This window comes from Bombina bombina, chromosome 11 (assembly GCF_027579735.1).
Source record: "Bombina bombina isolate aBomBom1 chromosome 11, aBomBom1.pri, whole genome shotgun sequence".
Taxonomy (NCBI): Eukaryota; Metazoa; Chordata; class Amphibia; order Anura; family Bombinatoridae; genus Bombina; species Bombina bombina.
This window is the reverse complement of record NC_069509.1, coordinates 90,803,505-90,821,044: the sequence shown is the minus strand read 5'-3', so window position 1 is coordinate 90,821,044 and position 17,540 is coordinate 90,803,505. Positions and strand designations below refer to the sequence as shown.

At 34.9% G+C, this 17,540-nt stretch overlaps 1 protein-coding gene across 1 annotated transcript in view; it reads left to right on the top strand.

Annotated features, from left to right (window-relative positions):
* RHOT2 (ras homolog family member T2) overlaps window positions 1-17,540 on the top strand; it is a 390,839-nt gene that overhangs the window by 129,678 nt on the left and 243,621 nt on the right. The window contains 4 exon segments of the mRNA XM_053694715.1: window positions 3,156-3,207; window positions 3,210-3,256; window positions 5,220-5,317; window positions 13,071-13,074. Coding sequence (XP_053550690.1) covers window positions 3,156-3,207; window positions 3,210-3,256; window positions 5,220-5,317; window positions 13,071-13,074 — 201 coding nt within the window.

Here is a 17,540-nt window from a genome sequence, read left to right as displayed (position 1 = left end):
ATGTGGTAAGAGCTTTGAAATATTATGTTGAAGCTACTAAAGATTTCAGGAAGTCTTCTAGTCTGTTATCTTTTCTGGTTCTAGGAAAGGTCAGAAGGCTTCTGCCGTTTCCTTGGCTTTGTGGTTAAAGCTTTTGATTCATCAAGCTTATTTGGAGTCGGGTCAAGCTCCGCCTCAGAGAATTACAGCTCATTCTACTAGATCAGTCTCCACTTCGTGGGCTTTTAAGAATGAAGCTTCAGTTGATCAGATTTGCAAAACAGCAACTTGGTCTTCTTTGCATACATTTACTAAATTCTACCGTTTTGATGTATTTGCTTCTTCGAAAGCAGTTTTTGGTAGAAAAGTTCTTCAGGTAGCTGTTTGTTTGATTCCTCTGCTTATGTTTTAAAGGGCCACTAAACCCAAAATCTTTTTTTCATGATTCAGATAGATAATACAAATTTAAACAACATTACAATTTACTTCTATTATTTATTTTGCTTCATTTTTTAGATATCCTTAGTTGAAGAAAAAGCAATGCACATGGGTGAGCCAATCACACGAGGCTTTTATGTGCAGTAACCAATCAGCAGCTACTGAGGATATCTAGATATGCTTTTCAGCAAAGAATATCAAGAGAATAAAACAAATTAGATAATAGAAGTAAATTAGAAAGATGTTTAAAATTGCATTCTCTTTGAAATCATGAAGAAAAAAATGTGGGTTTCATGTCCCTTTAAAGGGACAGTCTACACCAGAATTTTTATTGTTTTAAAAGATAGATAATCCATTTATTACCCATTTCCCAGTTTTGCATAACTAACACATTTATAATAATATACTTTTATCCTCTGTGATTATCTTGTATCTAAGCCTCTGCAAACTGCCCCTTTTTTCAGTTCTTTTGACAGACTTGCAGTCTAGCCAATCAGTGCCTGCTCCCAGATAACTTCACGTGCACAAGCACAGGGTTATCTATATGAATTATGTGAACTAACACCCTCTAGTGGTGAAAAACTGTTAAAATGAAATCCTGAAAGAGGTGGGCTTCAAGGTCTAAGAAATTAGCATATGAACCTCCCTAGGTTAATCTTTCAACTAAGAATACCAAGAGAACAAAGCAAAATTGGTGATAAAAGTAAATTGGAAAATTGTTTAAAATTGCATTGCTCTATCTGAATCATGAAAGTTTATTTTGGCCCTAGACTGTCCCTTTAAGCTGTTCTTTTCATTTATAAGGATAAACTTATATTTTGGGTTGTGGATTTAATTTTTTTTTCAGCGAAATTTGGCTGTTTTTTATTTTTATCCCTCCCTCTCTAGTGACTCCTTTGCGTGGAAGTTCCACCCACTTGGTGGTATTTGCTATCCCATACGTCACAAGCTTGGGGACTCTTGCTAATTTACATGAAAGAAAATATAATTAAGTAAGAACTTCCTGATCAAATAATTTCCTTTCATATTGCAAGAGTCCATGAGGGCCACCAATTTTTATGGTGGTTATTGATTATTTTTGTATAATAAGCACAATTATTTCCAAATTTCCTTTGTTGAAGCTTTTTACTCCTTTCTTCTATCACCCCACCAACTTGACTATTCGTTAAACTGAATTGTAGGTGTGGTGAGGGGTGGTATTTATAGGCATTTTGAGGTTTGGGAAACTTTGCCCCTCCTGGTAGGATGGTATATCCCCATACGTCACTAGCTCATGGACTCTTGCCAATTATGAAAGAAATTAATTTTCAGGTAAGTCTCTTACATAAATTATGTTTTTATACCACCCTTCTATCTTCAGACAATTTCAGTCATCTATGGCTGCCCTCTTATTTGTTTTTTTAATTAGCTTTTTATAGCTTAAACAGTGCTAGTTCATGTGCGCCTTTATAGATAAACATTGTGCCCACTCCCGTGGAGTTATGCAGGAACCCAGCACTGTTTGGCTAAAATGCAAGTCATAAAACAGCATGAGATAAGGGGGCAGTCTGCAGAGGCTTAGATACAAGGTAAAAAGTATATTAATATTACTGTGTTAGTTATTGCAAAACTGGGAATGGGTAATAAAGGGATTATCTATCTTTGTAAACAAATCACATTTGGAGTAGACCGTCCCTTTAATACTATTTATGACAAGGGTAGGCACTTATGGAGCACTATGTGACAGGAAATAGTGCTGCCATATAGTGCTCTTTCAAATGTACAACATTCTTACAAAACTGCTGCCCTATAGTGCTGCAGACAACACGTGCACACTCCTGAGCTTATCTCTCTGTTTTTTAATAAAGGATATCAAGAGAACAAAGCACATTTTGTATTAGACATAAATTGGTAGTTGTTTAAAATGACATGCTCTGTCTGAATCATGAAAGGAAAATATAGTTTCATGTCCCTTTTAAACAAAGGATGTTTACATTTAAGAAATAATAAAAGGTGGTGCATGATTGTATACAACTCCCAGAGAAAATTTGGTTTATTCAGCACAGGAACAACATTTGTCTAAACAATTACTAGTAAAACCTTTGAAACTCTTTCAGATGAAACGGAGAAAAAAATTGCTGCAAATATTTAGTTTGAGGTATCAAGTTAGATATATTAACCCCCTTAAAGTGATGGTAAATCTATAAACAGACCAATAGCGTGCCTAGGATGTCAGGTGAACCGCATGGCTATAGGTTTAGAGGTGGAAACGTCACCTCATTGAAGAAAGCAATATGCTGAGGGCGGCCGGAGGCGCTGAGTTAGCGATATACTTGCTTACACATAGGGGTGTGTTTAACATTGCTTTTTAGGAACTATGACAGAAACTAATGTTTATTTTTAGTGATGGCAAATCCTAGCTCTTCTGTTATACGTTGGGTTTACCATTACTTTCCGATATATCTATGTGGCTTGATTTATTGATAGCGCAGTCTTGCCGCCAACAGCGAGACCACGCTATTCCAGGAGGCCTGCTAGAAGTGAGGGAGTTCATAATAGTGCAGTCCTGCCAATGGCGCTATTATGGCCCTGAAAAACTCTTAACAACCTGCGACATACAGGGTAATCGTGTTAATCTAAGGGTTCAAATAATTATACTGTACACAAATGTTCTGTCCTCTCGGATTTCAGATGTTTAGCTACAAGTTTGCACAATGTAACAAAATCTTTTTTTTAATTAATTTGTTTTTTTGCTTCAGTGTTCAGCAAAGAACTTGAAAAAATATCAGAGGTTTTTTTATTATGCCCAAAAGGCGTACTGCATCCCACAGCTCCGTTATACGACCCTGAGGAAAAGCAGGTGAGTGATCTTTATTATAAAAATTTATTCAGATTAAATATAGATTTTGATTAGGGCAATTTGAATAGGGGTAACGTTAGAAAATTTGTTTCTTATATTCTTATGATATTAAGAGAATGAATGGGCAGAAGTGTAGTGGCTCACCATATGGGATTGGTATCCATCCAGGATCTTACCTTTTTTAGCCCAGTTGTGCCTTACACAGAAGAAGTCGTATCCTGCAGCATATCGTTCAAATGAGAGGACAGCCCCAAAATACCAGGCAATGCTCCACAACAAAGAATTTGCATAGCTTACAGCGGACGTATATTTCAGGATTTATATGACTTCGTTAGTGGAGGTGCCAAACTATATCCCTTTAAAGTTAATGTGAAGTTGAATGAAGGAGTCGGATTTGACATTGTTCTGCTCACATATCAAACATAAATAGCGCAAAAACTTATTTAATTTCTCAAATGTTTTTGCTGATATTGTCAACTGTTTAAATTATTAACTAAAAGTCTAACTAATTCCTTGTGTTTTTTTTTTTATTTTTACAGAGTACTAAATGTACAAGTTGGCACCTACATGCATTGTAGCTAGAAAAAGCAACGGTAGTTTAACTTTATACTGTGTAAGCTAAAATTTATATTATAGGAATCACTTTATTTGTGCTGGTTTTAAACTTGTCTCACATTTTCCTTTATTTTTATTTAAAGCATTCTGTGGCGTGAGGAAAACTCGTACTTTTTAGAAACGTTTAACCACTAGCATAACCTGTAATATACAACCTCAAGTATTTTTTTACTATTTTATTGTAATGCATTATCATAAAGTGTAGTACAAATACATAACAATACATAGTGAGAGTACAAAATGCATAGCAATATAATAATGAATTAAACTTGTACATAACACACAAGGCTTTTACAGAATATGTAACGATAGAGGCACTAAGCATGGTCTGTTAAATTATTACACACAGAGTAATATGGAAACCTGAAATAAAATGTATTTAAATGGGCAGTAAAGTCAAAATTAAACCTTCGTGATTAAGATAGAGCATCCAATTTTAAAAACTTTTTCAATTTACTTATTAACAAATTTGGTCCTTTCTCTTGTTATCATTTGTTGAAAAGCATACCTAGATAGGCTCAGAGCAGCAATGCACTTCTGGGAGCTAGCTGCTGATTGGTGGTTACACATGCATGTCTCTTGTCATTGGCTCTACTGCGTTGTTGTTCCTTCAACAAATGATACCAAGAGAATGAAGCAAATTTTGATCAGAAGTGAATTGGAAAAGTGTTTAAAATTGCATGTTTTTGTGTATTGAGACAAAAAAAAATAGTTTTATGTCAATTTAAAGGGTCATTTCGGTCAAATTTAAATGCATATAGATGAATTACATCTTTGAATGGAAACATATTTGCAATTTACATGTATTGGCAAAAATGCTTCTAGTAAACGTTATCACTGTTTTAGTGTTATCATTGTTCTCTGCATGTGCATGTGAAGCGTAGCTAGATATTTGTAGTGCACCAGCATTTTAAATACTGCATCTACTCAGATTGCCAGTGGGGCTTGTATCATGTCAGCAATTAACAAACTGAGCCATTACCAGATGGTACAAGCACTTTAGGCAAGTTCTGTGTGTAAAATGCTGCTGCACGGGGCATACTTAAATACACATTTGAAACGGCTATAGCTTTTATTAGAAGCATTTTTGCTAATACATTTATATTACAGAAATTCTTCTATTCAAAACTGAAATGGATCCATGTGGATTCCAATTTTGGTTGGATTATCCCTTTAAGAGCTTATATAACCTTTTAGCTGTAAAGTCATATGGTGGGATAATGGACCATATTCTCTTCTATTAGTTTAGAGGCCAGTGCATGCAGAAATTAAACAGGATATGTTATGGTGATGATTAAGCTCTGACATTTCTGTATGCATGATTTTTCATTGAGTGTTTCAATCCCAGTTGAGACCGCAGTGCAGGAAGGCTTTGACTCGAATCTTCACCATATCTGATCAAGATAACAACCAAATTTTGAGTGACGAAGAACTCAACTATTTCAGGTATTTCTTGAATGACTCAGTTCTTATTTCAGTTAATCATTTTCTTTCCTTCCTTATTTTCAGTGATCCATAGACTTTTTTTTTTTGCTTCTGAGGGCGATATCACCAACGTGTAAATCTTCAATAATGGTGGAAAATAGCACCCTCACAATACTTGGGGCACGGAATCACAGACCTGCCAAGTCTTCATGAATACTTCAAAATCAATATAGATTCCAGCCGCCGTTATTTTAAAAGGACCTTTATTGTCTCTTAAAGAGGTCCATAGGAAAAAGACAACGTTTCAGGCCTGTAATTGGCCCTTAGTCATGTATACATGACTATGGGCCTATTGCAGACCTTAAGCATTGTATTTTTCATATGGACCCATGTATGAGGCAGTAAAGGTCCTTTTGAAATAACTTGGAGGCTGGAATCTCTGATGATTTGAAGGTGATATCACCCAATAGCAGTGCTGCAGAGTTATTTTTTCTAGCTAACCCTTTTTTCTTGACAGTATTTTATTGCCTGCAAAAATGTAGATGAGGAACCAGTTTTATTCCCCCTCTAGACCTGTGTATAACCATTTTATGATTTTATTTAGCCGCTCTAGTTTATAATAGTTTATTTCACACTCCATTTTGCATATTTCTAACATTATACAATCTCTTATTTCATATCTGTGATCTTTCTTTCAAATGTTATTACCCTTCCGTTCCCCATTCCCTTGATTTGGACTTTCAGATATGTGGCTAATTGAAACTTGTTTTAAAGGGACACTCTAGTCAAAATTAAACTTTCAGGATTCAGATAGAGCACACAATTTTAAACAACTTTCCAATTCGCTTCCATTATCTAAATGTGCACAATCATTTTATTTGCATACTTTCTGTGGCACCAGCCCCTACTGAGCATGTGCAAGATTCACAGGATATATGTATGAGCATTTTATTATTGGTTGATGGCTGTCACGTGATGCAGTGGGAGTAAATTTAAACTAACTTAAAAATTTGTTAAAAAATCTACTTCTCATTTGAAATTCAAACTAAGTGCTTTTGCATTGTCTTTTTATTACGCATGTACTGATTATACAATTCTACTGTGATTAGTGGTCCTTTAAAAAATCTAAAGATCAAAAAAGCCCATTTAGTATTAGTATATTCATATTTAAAGTGATTGTTTAAATATATACAAAACACATTTATTTTTCTTTTACTGTATTATTCAGATAAAACTTTACACAACTCCAGTTTACTTCTTTTAGCTAATTTTGCTTCCTTCTCTTAATATCCTTTGCTGAAAAGCATACCTAAGTAGGCTCAGGAGCAACAATACACTACTGGGAGCTAGCTAACGATTGGTGACTGCACATATATGCCTCTTGTCATTGGCTCACCCATTGTGTCTTTTGCTGCTCCTTCAACAAAGGATACCAAAAGAATGACGCAAGTTTGATAATAGAATTAAATTGGGAAATTGTCCATTCTCTATCAGAATCATGAAAATGTTGTTTCATGTCCCTTTCATAAACTTTAGAATAACTTTGTTTAGTTTAATTCCTCTACTCTGTCACTTTTTATTGCCTGTTTTATGTTAACTTTACCTCACTCTTGTCAAGTAGCTGTACTGTTTTATGTTAACTTTACCTCACTCTTGTCAAGTAGCTGTACTGTTTTATGTTAACTTTACCTCACTCTTGTCAAGTAGCAGTACTGTTTTATGTTAACTTTACCTTACTCTTGTCAAGTAGCAGTCTTGTTTTATGTTAACTTTACCTCACTCTTGTCAAGTAGCAGACTTGTTTATGTTAACTTTACCTTACTCTTGTCAAGTAGCAGTCCTGTTTTATGTTAACTTTACCTTACTCTTGTCAAGTAGCAGTCCTGTTTTATGTTAACTTTACCTTACTCTTGTCAAGTAGCTGTACTGTTTTATGTAAACTTTACCTCACTCTTGTCAAGTAGCAGTACTGTTTTATGTTAACTTTACCTTACTCTTGTCAAGTAGCAGTCCTGTTTTATGTTAACTTTACCTTACTCTTGTCAAGTAGCTGTACTGTTTTATGTTAACTTTACCTCACTCTTGTCAAGTAGCTGTACTGTTTTATGTTAACTTTACCTTACTCTTGTCAAGTAGCAGTCTTGTTTTATGTTAACTTTACCTCACTCTTGTCAAGTAGCAGACTTGTTTATGTTAACTTTACCTTACTCTTGTCAAGTAGCAGTCCTGTTTTATGTTAACTTTACCTTACTCTTGTCAAGTAGCAGACTTGTTTATATTAACTTTACCTTACTCTTGTCAAGTAGCAGTCCTGTTTTATGTTAACTTTACCTTACTCTTGTCAAGTAGCTGTACTGTTTTATGTAAACTTTACCTCACTCTTGTCAAGTAGCAGTACTGTTTTATGTTAACTTTACCTTACTCTTGTCAAGTAGCAGTCCTGTTTTATGTTAACTTTACCTCACTCTTGTCAAGTAGCTGTACTGTTTTATGTTAACTTTACCTTACTCTTGTCAAGTAGCAGTCTTGTTTTATGTTAACTTTACCTCACTCTTGTCAAGTAGCAGACTTGTTTATGTTAACTTTACCTTACTCTTGTCAAGTAGCAGTCCTGTTTTATGTTAACTTTACCTTACTCTTGTCAAGTAGCAGACTTGTTTATGTTAACTTTACCTTACTCTTGTCAAGTAGCAGTCCTGTTTTGTGTTAACTTTACCTTACTCTTGTCAAGTAGCAGTCCTGTTTTATGTTAACTTTACCTTACTCTTGTCAAGTAGCAGTCCTGTTTTATGTTAACTTTACCTTACTCTTGTCAAGTAGCAGTCCTGTTTTATGTTAACTTTACCTTACTCTTGTCAAGTAGCAGTCCTGTTTTATGTTAACTTTACCTTACTCTTGTCAAGTAGCAGTCCTGTTTTATGTTAACTTTACCTCACTCTTGTCAAGTATCAGTCTTGTTTTATGTTAACTTCGCCTCACTCTTGTCAAGTAGCAGTCCTGTTTTGTTAACTTTACCTTACTCTTGTCAAGTAGCAGTCCTGTTTTATGTTAACTTTACCTCACTCTTGTCAAGTAGCAGTCCTGTTTTATGTTAACTTTACCTTACTCTTGTCAAGTAGCAGTCCTGTTTTATGTTAACTTTACCTCACTCTTGTCAAGTAGCAGTCTTGTTTTATGTTAACTTTACCTCACTCTTGTCAAGTAGCAGTCCTGTTTTGTGTTAACTTTACCTTACTCTTGTCAAGTAGCAGTCCTGTTTTGTGTTAACTTTACCTTACTCTTGTCAAGTAGCAGTCCTGTTTTATGTTAACTTTACCTCACTCTTGTCAAGTAGCAGTCTTGTTTTATGTTAACTTTACCTCACTCTTGTCAAGTAGCAGTCCTGTTTAATGTTAACTTTACCTCACTCTTGTCAAGTAGCAGTCCTGTTTTATGTTAACTTTACCTTACTCTTGTCAAGTAGCAGTCCTGTTTAATGTTAACTTTACCTCACTCTTGTCAAGTAGCAGTCCTGTTTTATGTTAACTTTACCTTACTCTTGTCAAGTAGCAGTCCTGTTTTATGTTAACGTTACCTTACTCTTGTCAAGTAGCAGTCCTGTTTTATGTTAACTTTACCTTACTCTTGTCAAGTAGCAGTCCTGTTTTATGTTAACTTTACCTTACTCTTGTCAAGTAGCAGTCTTGTTTTATGTTAACTTTACCTCACTCTTGTCAAGTAGCAGTCCAGTTTTATGTTAACTTTACCTTACTCTTGTCAAGTAGCAGTCCTGTTTTATGTTAACTTTACCTTACTCTTGTCAAGTAGCAGTCTTGTTTTTGTTAACTTTACCTTACTCTTGTCAAGTAGCAGTCCTGTTTTGTGTTAACTTTACCTTACTCTTGTCAAGTAGCAGTCTTGTTTTTGTTAACTTTACCTTACTCTTGTCAAGTAGCAGTCTTGTTTTATGTTAACTTTACCTTATTATTGTCAAGTAGCAGTCCTTTTTTCTGTTAACTTTACCTTACTCTTGTCAGTCCTGTTTTATGTTAACTTTACCTTACTCTTGTCAAGTAGCAGTCCTGTTTTATGTTAACTTTACCTTACTCTTGTCAAGTAGCAGTCCTGTTTTATGTTAACTTTACCTTACTCTTGTCAAGTAGCAGTCCTGTTTTATGTTAACTTTACCTTACTCTTGTCAAGTAGCAGTCCTGTTTTATGTTAACTTTACCTTACTCTTGTCAAGTAGCAGTCCTGTTTTATGTTAACTTTACCTTACTCTTGTCAAGTAGCTGTACTGTTTTATGTAAACTTTACCTCACTCTTGTCAAGTAGCAGTACTGTTTTATGTTAACTTTACCTTACTCTTGTCAAGTAGCAGTCCTGTTTTATGTTAACTTTACCTTACTCTTGTCAAGTAGCTGTACTGTTTTATGTTAACTTTACCTCACTCTTGTCAAGTAGCTGTACTGTTTTATGTTAACTTTACCTTACTCTTGTCAAGTAGCAGTCTTGTTTTATGTTAACTTTACCTTATTCTTGTCAAGTAGCAGTCCTTTTTTATGTTAACTTTACCTTACTCTTGTCAGTCCTGTTTTATGTTAACTTTACCTTACTCTTGTCAAGTAGCAGTCCTGTTTTATGTTAACTTTACCTTACTCTTGTCAAGTAGCAGTCCTGTTTTATGTTAACTTTACCTTACTCTTGTCAAGTAGCAGTCCTGTTTTATGTTAACTTTACCTTACTCTTGTCAAGTAGCAGTCCTGTTTTATGTTAACTTTACCTTACTCTTGTCAAGTAGCAGTCCTGTTTTATGTTAACTTTACCTTACTCTTGTCAAGTAGCTGTACTGTTTTATGTAAACTTTACCTCACTCTTGTCAAGTAGCAGTACTGTTTTATGTTAAATTTACCTTACTCTTGTCAAGTAGCAGTCCTGTTTTATGTTAACTTTACCTTACTCTTGTCAAGTAGCTGTACTGTTTTATGTTAACTTTACCTCACTCTTGTCAAGTAGCTGTACTGTTTTATGTTAACTTTACCTTACTCTTGTCAAGTAGCAGTCTTGTTTTATGTTAACTTTACCTCACTCTTGTCAAGTAGCAGACTTGTTTATGTTAACTTTACCTTACTCTTGTCAAGTAGCAGTCCTGTTTTATGTTAACTTTACCTTACTCTTGTCAAGTAGAAGACTTGTTTATGTTAACTTTACCTTACTCTTGTCAAGTAGCAGTCCTGTTTTGTGTTAACTTTACCTTACTCTTGTCAAGTAGCAGTCCTGTTTTATGTTAACTTTACCTTACTCTTGTCAAGTAGCAGTCCTGTTTTATGTTAACTTTACCTTACTCTTGTCAAGTAGCAGTCCTGTTTTATGTTAACTTTACCTTACTCTTGTCAAGTAGCAGTCCTGTTTTATGTTAACTTTACCTTACTCTTGTCAAGTAGCAGTCCTGTTTTATGTTAACTTTACCTCACTCTTGTCAAGTATCAGTCTTGTTTTATGTTAACTTCACCTCACTCTTGTCAAGTAGCAGTCCTGTTTTGTTAACTTTACCTTACTCTTGTCAAGTAGCAGTCCTGTTTTATGTTAACTTTACCTCACTCTTGTCAAGTAGCAGTCCTGTTTTATGTTAACTTTACCTCACTCTTGTCAAGTAGCAGTCTTGTTTTATGTTAACTTTACCTCACTCTTGTCAAGTAGCAGTCCTGTTTTATGTTAACTTTACCTTACTCTTGTCAAGTAGCAGTCCTGTTTTGTGTTAACTTTACCTTACTCTTGTCAAGTAGCAGTCCTGTTTTATGTTAACTTTACCTCACTCTTGTCAAGTAGCAGTCTTGTTTTATGTTAACTTTACCTCACTCTTGTCAAGTAGCAGTCCTGTTTAATGTTAACTTTACCTCACTCTTGTCAAGTAGCAGTCCTGTTTTATGTTAACTTTACCTTACTCTTGTCAAGTAGCAGTCCTGTTTAATGTTAACTTTACCTCACTCTTGTCAAGTAGCAGTCCTGTTTTATGTTAACTTTACCTTACTCTTGTCAAGTAGCAGTCTTGTTTTATGTTAACTTTACCTCACTCTTGTCAAGTAGCAGACTTGTTTATGTTAACTTTACCTTACTCTTGTCAAGTAGCAGTCCTGTTTTATGTTAACTTTACCTTACTCTTGTCAAGTAGCAGACTTGTTTATGTTAACTTTACCTTACTCTTGTCAAGTAGCAGTCCTGTTTTGTGTTAACTTTACCTTACTCTTGTCAAGTAGCAGTCCTGTTTTATGTTAACTTTACCTTACTCTTGTCAAGTAGCAGTCCTGTTTTATGTTAACTTTACCTTACTCTTGTCAAGTAGCAGTCCTGTTTTATGTTAACTTTACCTTACTCTTGTCAAGTAGCAGTCCTGTTTTATGTTAACTTTACCTCACTCTTGTCAAGTATCAGTCTTGTTTTATGTTAACTTCACCTCACTCTTGTCAAGTAGCAGTCCTGTTTTGTTAACTTTACCTTACTCTTGTCAAGTAGCAGTCCTGTTTTATGTTAACTTTACATTACTCTTGTCAAGTAGCAGTCCTGTTTTATGTTAACTTTACCTTACTCTTGTCAAGTAGCAGTCCTGTTTTATGTTAACTTTACCTCACTCTTGTCAAGTAGCAGTCCTGTTTTGTGTTAACTTTACCTTACTCTTGTCAAGTAGCAGTCTTGTTTTATGTTAACTTTACCTTATTCTTGTCAAGTAGCAGTCCTTTTTTATGTTAACTTTACCTTACTCTTGTCAGTCCTGTTTTATGTTAACTTTACCTTACTCTTGTCAAGTAGCAGTCCTGTTTTATGTTAACTTTACCTTACTCTTGTCAAGTAGCAGTCCTGTTTTATGTTAACTTTACCTTACTCTTGTCAAGTAGCAGTCCTGTTTTATGTTAACTTTACCTTACTCTTGTCAAGTAGCAGTCCTGTTTTATGTTAACTTTACCTTACTCTTGTCAAGTAGCAGTCCTGTTTTATGTTAACTTTACCTTACTCTTGTCAAGTAGCTGTACTGTTTTATGTAAACTTTACCTCACTCTTGTCAAGTAGCAGTACTGTTTTATGTTAAATTTACCTTACTCTTGTCAAGTAGCAGTCCTGTTTTATGTTAACTTTACCTTACTCTTGTCAAGTAGCTGTACTGTTTTATGTTAACTTTACCTCACTCTTGTCAAGTAGCTGTACTGTTTTATGTTAACTTTACCTTACTCTTGTCAAGTAGCAGTCTTGTTTTATGTTAACTTTACCTCACTCTTGTCAAGTAGCAGACTTGTTTATGTTAACTTTACCTTACTCTTGTCAAGTAGCAGTCCTGTTTTATGTTAACTTTACCTTACTCTTGTCAAGTAGCAGACTTGTTTATGTTAACTTTACCTTACTCTTGTCAAGTAGCAGTCCTGTTTTGTGTTAACTTTACCTTACTCTTGTCAAGTAGCAGTCCTGTTTTATGTTAACTTTACCTTACTCTTGTCAAGTAGCAGTCCTGTTTTATGTTAACTTTACCTTACTCTTGTCAAGTAGCAGTCCTGTTTTATGTTAACTTTACCTTACTCTTGTCAAGTAGCAGTCCTGTTTTATGTTAACTTTACCTTACTCTTGTCAAGTAGCAGTCCTGTTTTATGTTAACTTTACCTCACTCTTGTCAAGTATCAGTCTTGTTTTATGTTAACTTCACCTCACTCTTGTCAAGTAGCAGTCCTGTTTTGTTAACTTTACCTTACTCTTGTCAAGTAGCAGTCCTGTTTTATGTTAACTTTACCTAACTCTTGTCAAGTAGCAGTCGTGTTTTATGTTAACTTTACCTTACTCTTGTCAAGTAGCAGTCCTGTTTTATGTTAACTTTACCTTACTCTTGTCAAGTAGCAGTCCTGTTTTATGTTAACTTTACCTCACTCTTGTCAAGTAGCAGTCTTGTTTTATGTTAACTTTACCTCACTCTTGTCAAGTAGCAGTCCAGTTTTATGTTAACTTTACCTTACTCTTGTCAAGTAGCAGTCCTGTTTTATGTTAACTTTACCTTACTCTTGTCAAGTAGCAGTCTTGTTTTTGTTAACTTTACCTTACTCTTGTCAAGTAGCAGTCCTGTTTTGTGTTAACTTTACCTTACTCTTGTCAAGTAGCAGTCTTGTTTTTGTTAACTTTACCTTACTCTTGTCAAGTAGCAGTCTTGTTTTATGTTAACTTTACCTTATTCTTGTCAAGTAGCAGTCCTTTTTTATGTTAACTTTACCTTACTCTTGTCAGTCCTGTTTTATGTTAACTTTACCTTACTCTTGTCAAGTAGCAGTCCTGTTTTATGTTAACTTTACCTTACTCTTGTCAAGTAGCAGTCCTGTTTTATGTTAACTTTACCTTACTCTTGTCAAGTAGCAGTCCTGTTTTATGTTAACTTTACCTTACTCTTGTCAAGTAGCAGTCCTGTTTTATGTTAACTTTACCTTACTCTTGTCAAGTAGCAGTCCTGTTTTATGTTAACTTTACCTTACTCTTGTCAAGTAGCTGTACTGTTTTATGTAAACTTTACCTCACTCTTGTCAAGTAGCAGTACTGTTTTATGTTAACTTTACCTTACTCTTGTCAAGTAGCAGTCCTGTTTTATGTTAACTTTACCTTACTCTTGTCAAGTAGCTGTACTGTTTTATGTTAACTTTACCTCACTCTTGTCAAGTAGCTGTACTGTTTTATGTTAACTTTACCTTACTCTTGTCAAGTAGCAGTCGTGTTTTATGTTAACTTTACCTTATTCTTGTCAAGTAGCAGTCCTTTTTTATGTTAACTTTACCTTACTCTTGTCAGTCCTGTTTTATGTTAACTTTACCTTACTCTTGTCAAGTAGCAGTCCTGTTTTATGTTAACTTTACCTTACTCTTGTCAAGTATCAGTCCTGTTTTATGTTAACTTTACCTTACTCTTGTCAAGTAGCAGTCCTGTTTTATGTTAACTTTACCTTACTCTTGTCAAGTAGCAGTCCTGTTTTATGTTAACTTTACCTTACTCTTGTCAAGTAGCTGTACTGTTTTATGTAAACTTTACCTCACTCTTGTCAAGTAGCAGTACTGTTTTATGTTAACTTTACCTTACTCTTGTCAAGTAGCAGTCCTGTTTTATGTTAACTTTACCTTACTCTTGTCAAGTAGCTGTACTGTTTTATGTTAACTTTACCTCACTCTTGTCAAGTAGCTGTACTGTTTTATGTTAACTTTACCTTACTCTTGTCAAGTAGCAGTCTTGTTTTATGTTAACTTTACCTCACTCTTGTCAAGTAGCAGACTTGTTTATGTTAACTTTACCTTACTCTTGTCAAGTAGCAGTCCTGTTTTATGTTAACTTTACCTTACTCTTGTCAAGTAGCAGACTTGTTTATGTTAACTTTACCTTACTCTTGTCAAGTAGCAGTCCTGTTTTGTGTTAACTTTACCTTACTCTTGTCAAGTAGCAGTCCTGTTTTATGTTAACTTTACCTTACTCTTGTCAAGTAGCAGTCCTGTTTTATGTTAACTTTACCTTACTCTTGTCAAGTAGCAGTCCTGTTTTATGTTAACTTTACCTTACTCTTGTCAAGTAGCAGTCCTGTTTTATGTTAACTTTACCTTACTCTTGTCAAGTAGCAGTCCTGTTTTATGTTAACTTTACCTCACTCTTGTCAAGTATCAGTCTTGTTTTATGTTAACTTCACCTCACTCTTGTCAAGTAGCAGTCCTGTTTTGTTAACTTTACCTTACTCTTGTCAAGTAGCAGTCCTGTTTTATGTTAACTTTACCTCACTCTTGTCAAGTAGCAGTCCTGTTTTATGTTAACTTTACCTTACTCTTGTCAAGTAGCAGTCCTGTTTTATGTTAACTTTACCTCACTCTTGTCAAGTAGCAGTCTTGTTTTATGTTAACTTTACCTCACTCTTGTCAAGTAGCAGTCCTGTTTTGTGTTAACTTTACCTTACTCTTGTCAAGTAGCAGTCCTGTTTTGTGTTAACTTTACCTTACTCTTGTCAAGTAGCAGTCCTGTTTTATGTTAACTTTACCTCACTCTTGTCAAGTAGCAGTCTTGTTTTATGTTAACTTTACCTCACTCTTGTCAAGTAGCAGTCCTGTTTTGTGTTAACTTTACCTTACTCTTGTCAAGTAGCAGTCCTGTTTTGTGTTAACTTTACCTTACTCTTGTCAAGTAGCAGTCCTGTTTTATGTTAACTTTACCTCACTCTTGTCAAGTAGCAGACTTGTTTTATGTTAACTTTACCTCACTCTTGTCAAGTAGCAGTCCTGTTTAATGTTAACTTTACCTCACTCTTGTCAAGTAGCAGTCCTGTTTTATGTTAACTTTACCTTACTCTTGTCAAGTAGCAGTCCTGTTTAATGTTAACTTTACCTCACTCTTGTCAAGTAGCAGTCCTGTTTTATGTTAACTTTACCTTACTCTTGTCAAGTAGCAGTCTTGTTTTATGTTAACTTTACCTCACTCTTGTCAAGTAGCAGACTTGTTTATGTTAACTTTACCTTACTCTTGTCAAGTAGCAGTCCTGTTTTATGTTAACTTTACCTTACTCTTGTCAAGTAGCAGACTTGTTTATGTTAACTTTACCTTACTCTTGTCAAGTAGCAGTCCTGTTTTGTGTTAACTTTACCTTACTCTTGTCAAGTAGCAGTCCTGTTTTATGTTAACTTTACCTTACTCTTGTCAAGTAGCAGTCCTGTTTTATGTTAACTTTACCTTACTCTTGTCAAGTAGCAGTCCTGTTTTATGTTAACTTTACCTTACTCTTGTCAAGTAGCAGTCCTGTTTTATGTTAACTTTACCTCACTCTTGTCAAGTATCAGTCTTGTTTTTTGTTAACTTCACCTCACTCTTGTCAAGTAGCAGTCCTGTTTTGTTAACTTTACCTTACTCTTGTCAAGTAGCAGTCCTGTTTTATGTTAACTTTACCTCACTCTTGTCAAGTAGCAGTCCTGTTTTATGTTAACTTTACCTTACTCTTGTCAAGTAGCAGTCCTGTTTTATGTTAACTTTACCTCACTCTTGTCAAGTAGCAGTCCTGTTTTATGTTAACTTTACCTTACTCTTGTCAAGTAGCAGTCTTGTTTTATGTTAACTTTACCTTATTCTTGTCAAGTAGCAGTCCTTTTTTATGTTAACTTTACCTTACTCTTGTCAGTCCTGTTTTATGTTAACTTTACCTTACTCTTGTCAAGTAGCAGTCCTGTTTTATGTTAACTTTACCTTACTCTTGTCAAGTAGCAGTCCTGTTTTATGTTAACTTTACCTTACTCTTGTCAAGTAGCAGTCCTGTTTTATGTTAACTTTACCTTACTCTTGTCAAGTAGCAGTCCTGTTTTATGTTAACTTTACCTTACTCTTGTCAAGTAGCAGTCCTGTTTTATGTTAACTTTACCTTACTCTTGTCAAGTAGCTGTACTGTTTTATGTAAACTTTACCTCACTCTTGTCAAGTAGCAGTACTGTTTTATGTTAACTTTACCTTACTCTTGTCAAGTAGCAGTCCTGTTTTATGTTAACTTTACCTTACTCTTGTCAAGTAGCTGTACTGTTTTATGTTAACTTTACCTCACTCTTGTCAAGTAGCTGTACTGTTTTATGTTAACTTTACCTTACTCTTGTCAAGTAGCAGTCTTGTTTTATGTTAACTTTACCTCACTCTTGTCAAGTAGCAGACTTGTTTATGTTAACTTTACCTTACTCTTGTCAAGTAGCAGTCCTGTTTTATGTTAACTTTACCTTACTCTTGTCAAGTAGCAGACTTGTTTATGTTAACTTTACCTTACTCTTGTCAAGTAGCAGTCCTGTTTTGTGTTAACTTTACCTTACTCTTGTCAAGTAGCAGTCCTGTTTTATGTTAACTTTACCTTACTCTTGTCAAGTAGCAGTCCTGTTTTATGTTAACTTTACCTTACTCTTGTCAAGTAGCAGTCCTGTTTTATGTTAACTTTACCTTACTCTTGTCAAGTAGCAGTCCTGTTTTATGTTAACTTTACCTTACTCTTGTCAAGTAGCAGTCCTGTTTTATGTTAACTTTACCTCACTCTTGTCAAGTATCAGTCTTGTTTTATGTTAACTTCACCTCACTCTTGTCAAGTAGCAGTCCTGTTTTGTTAACTTTACCTTACTCTTGTCAAGTAGCAGTCCTGTTTTATGTTAACTTTACCTCACTCTTGTCAAGTAGCAGTCCTGTTTTATGTTAACTTTACCTTACTCTTGTCAAGTAGCAGTCCTGTTTTATGTTAACTTTACCTCACTCTTGT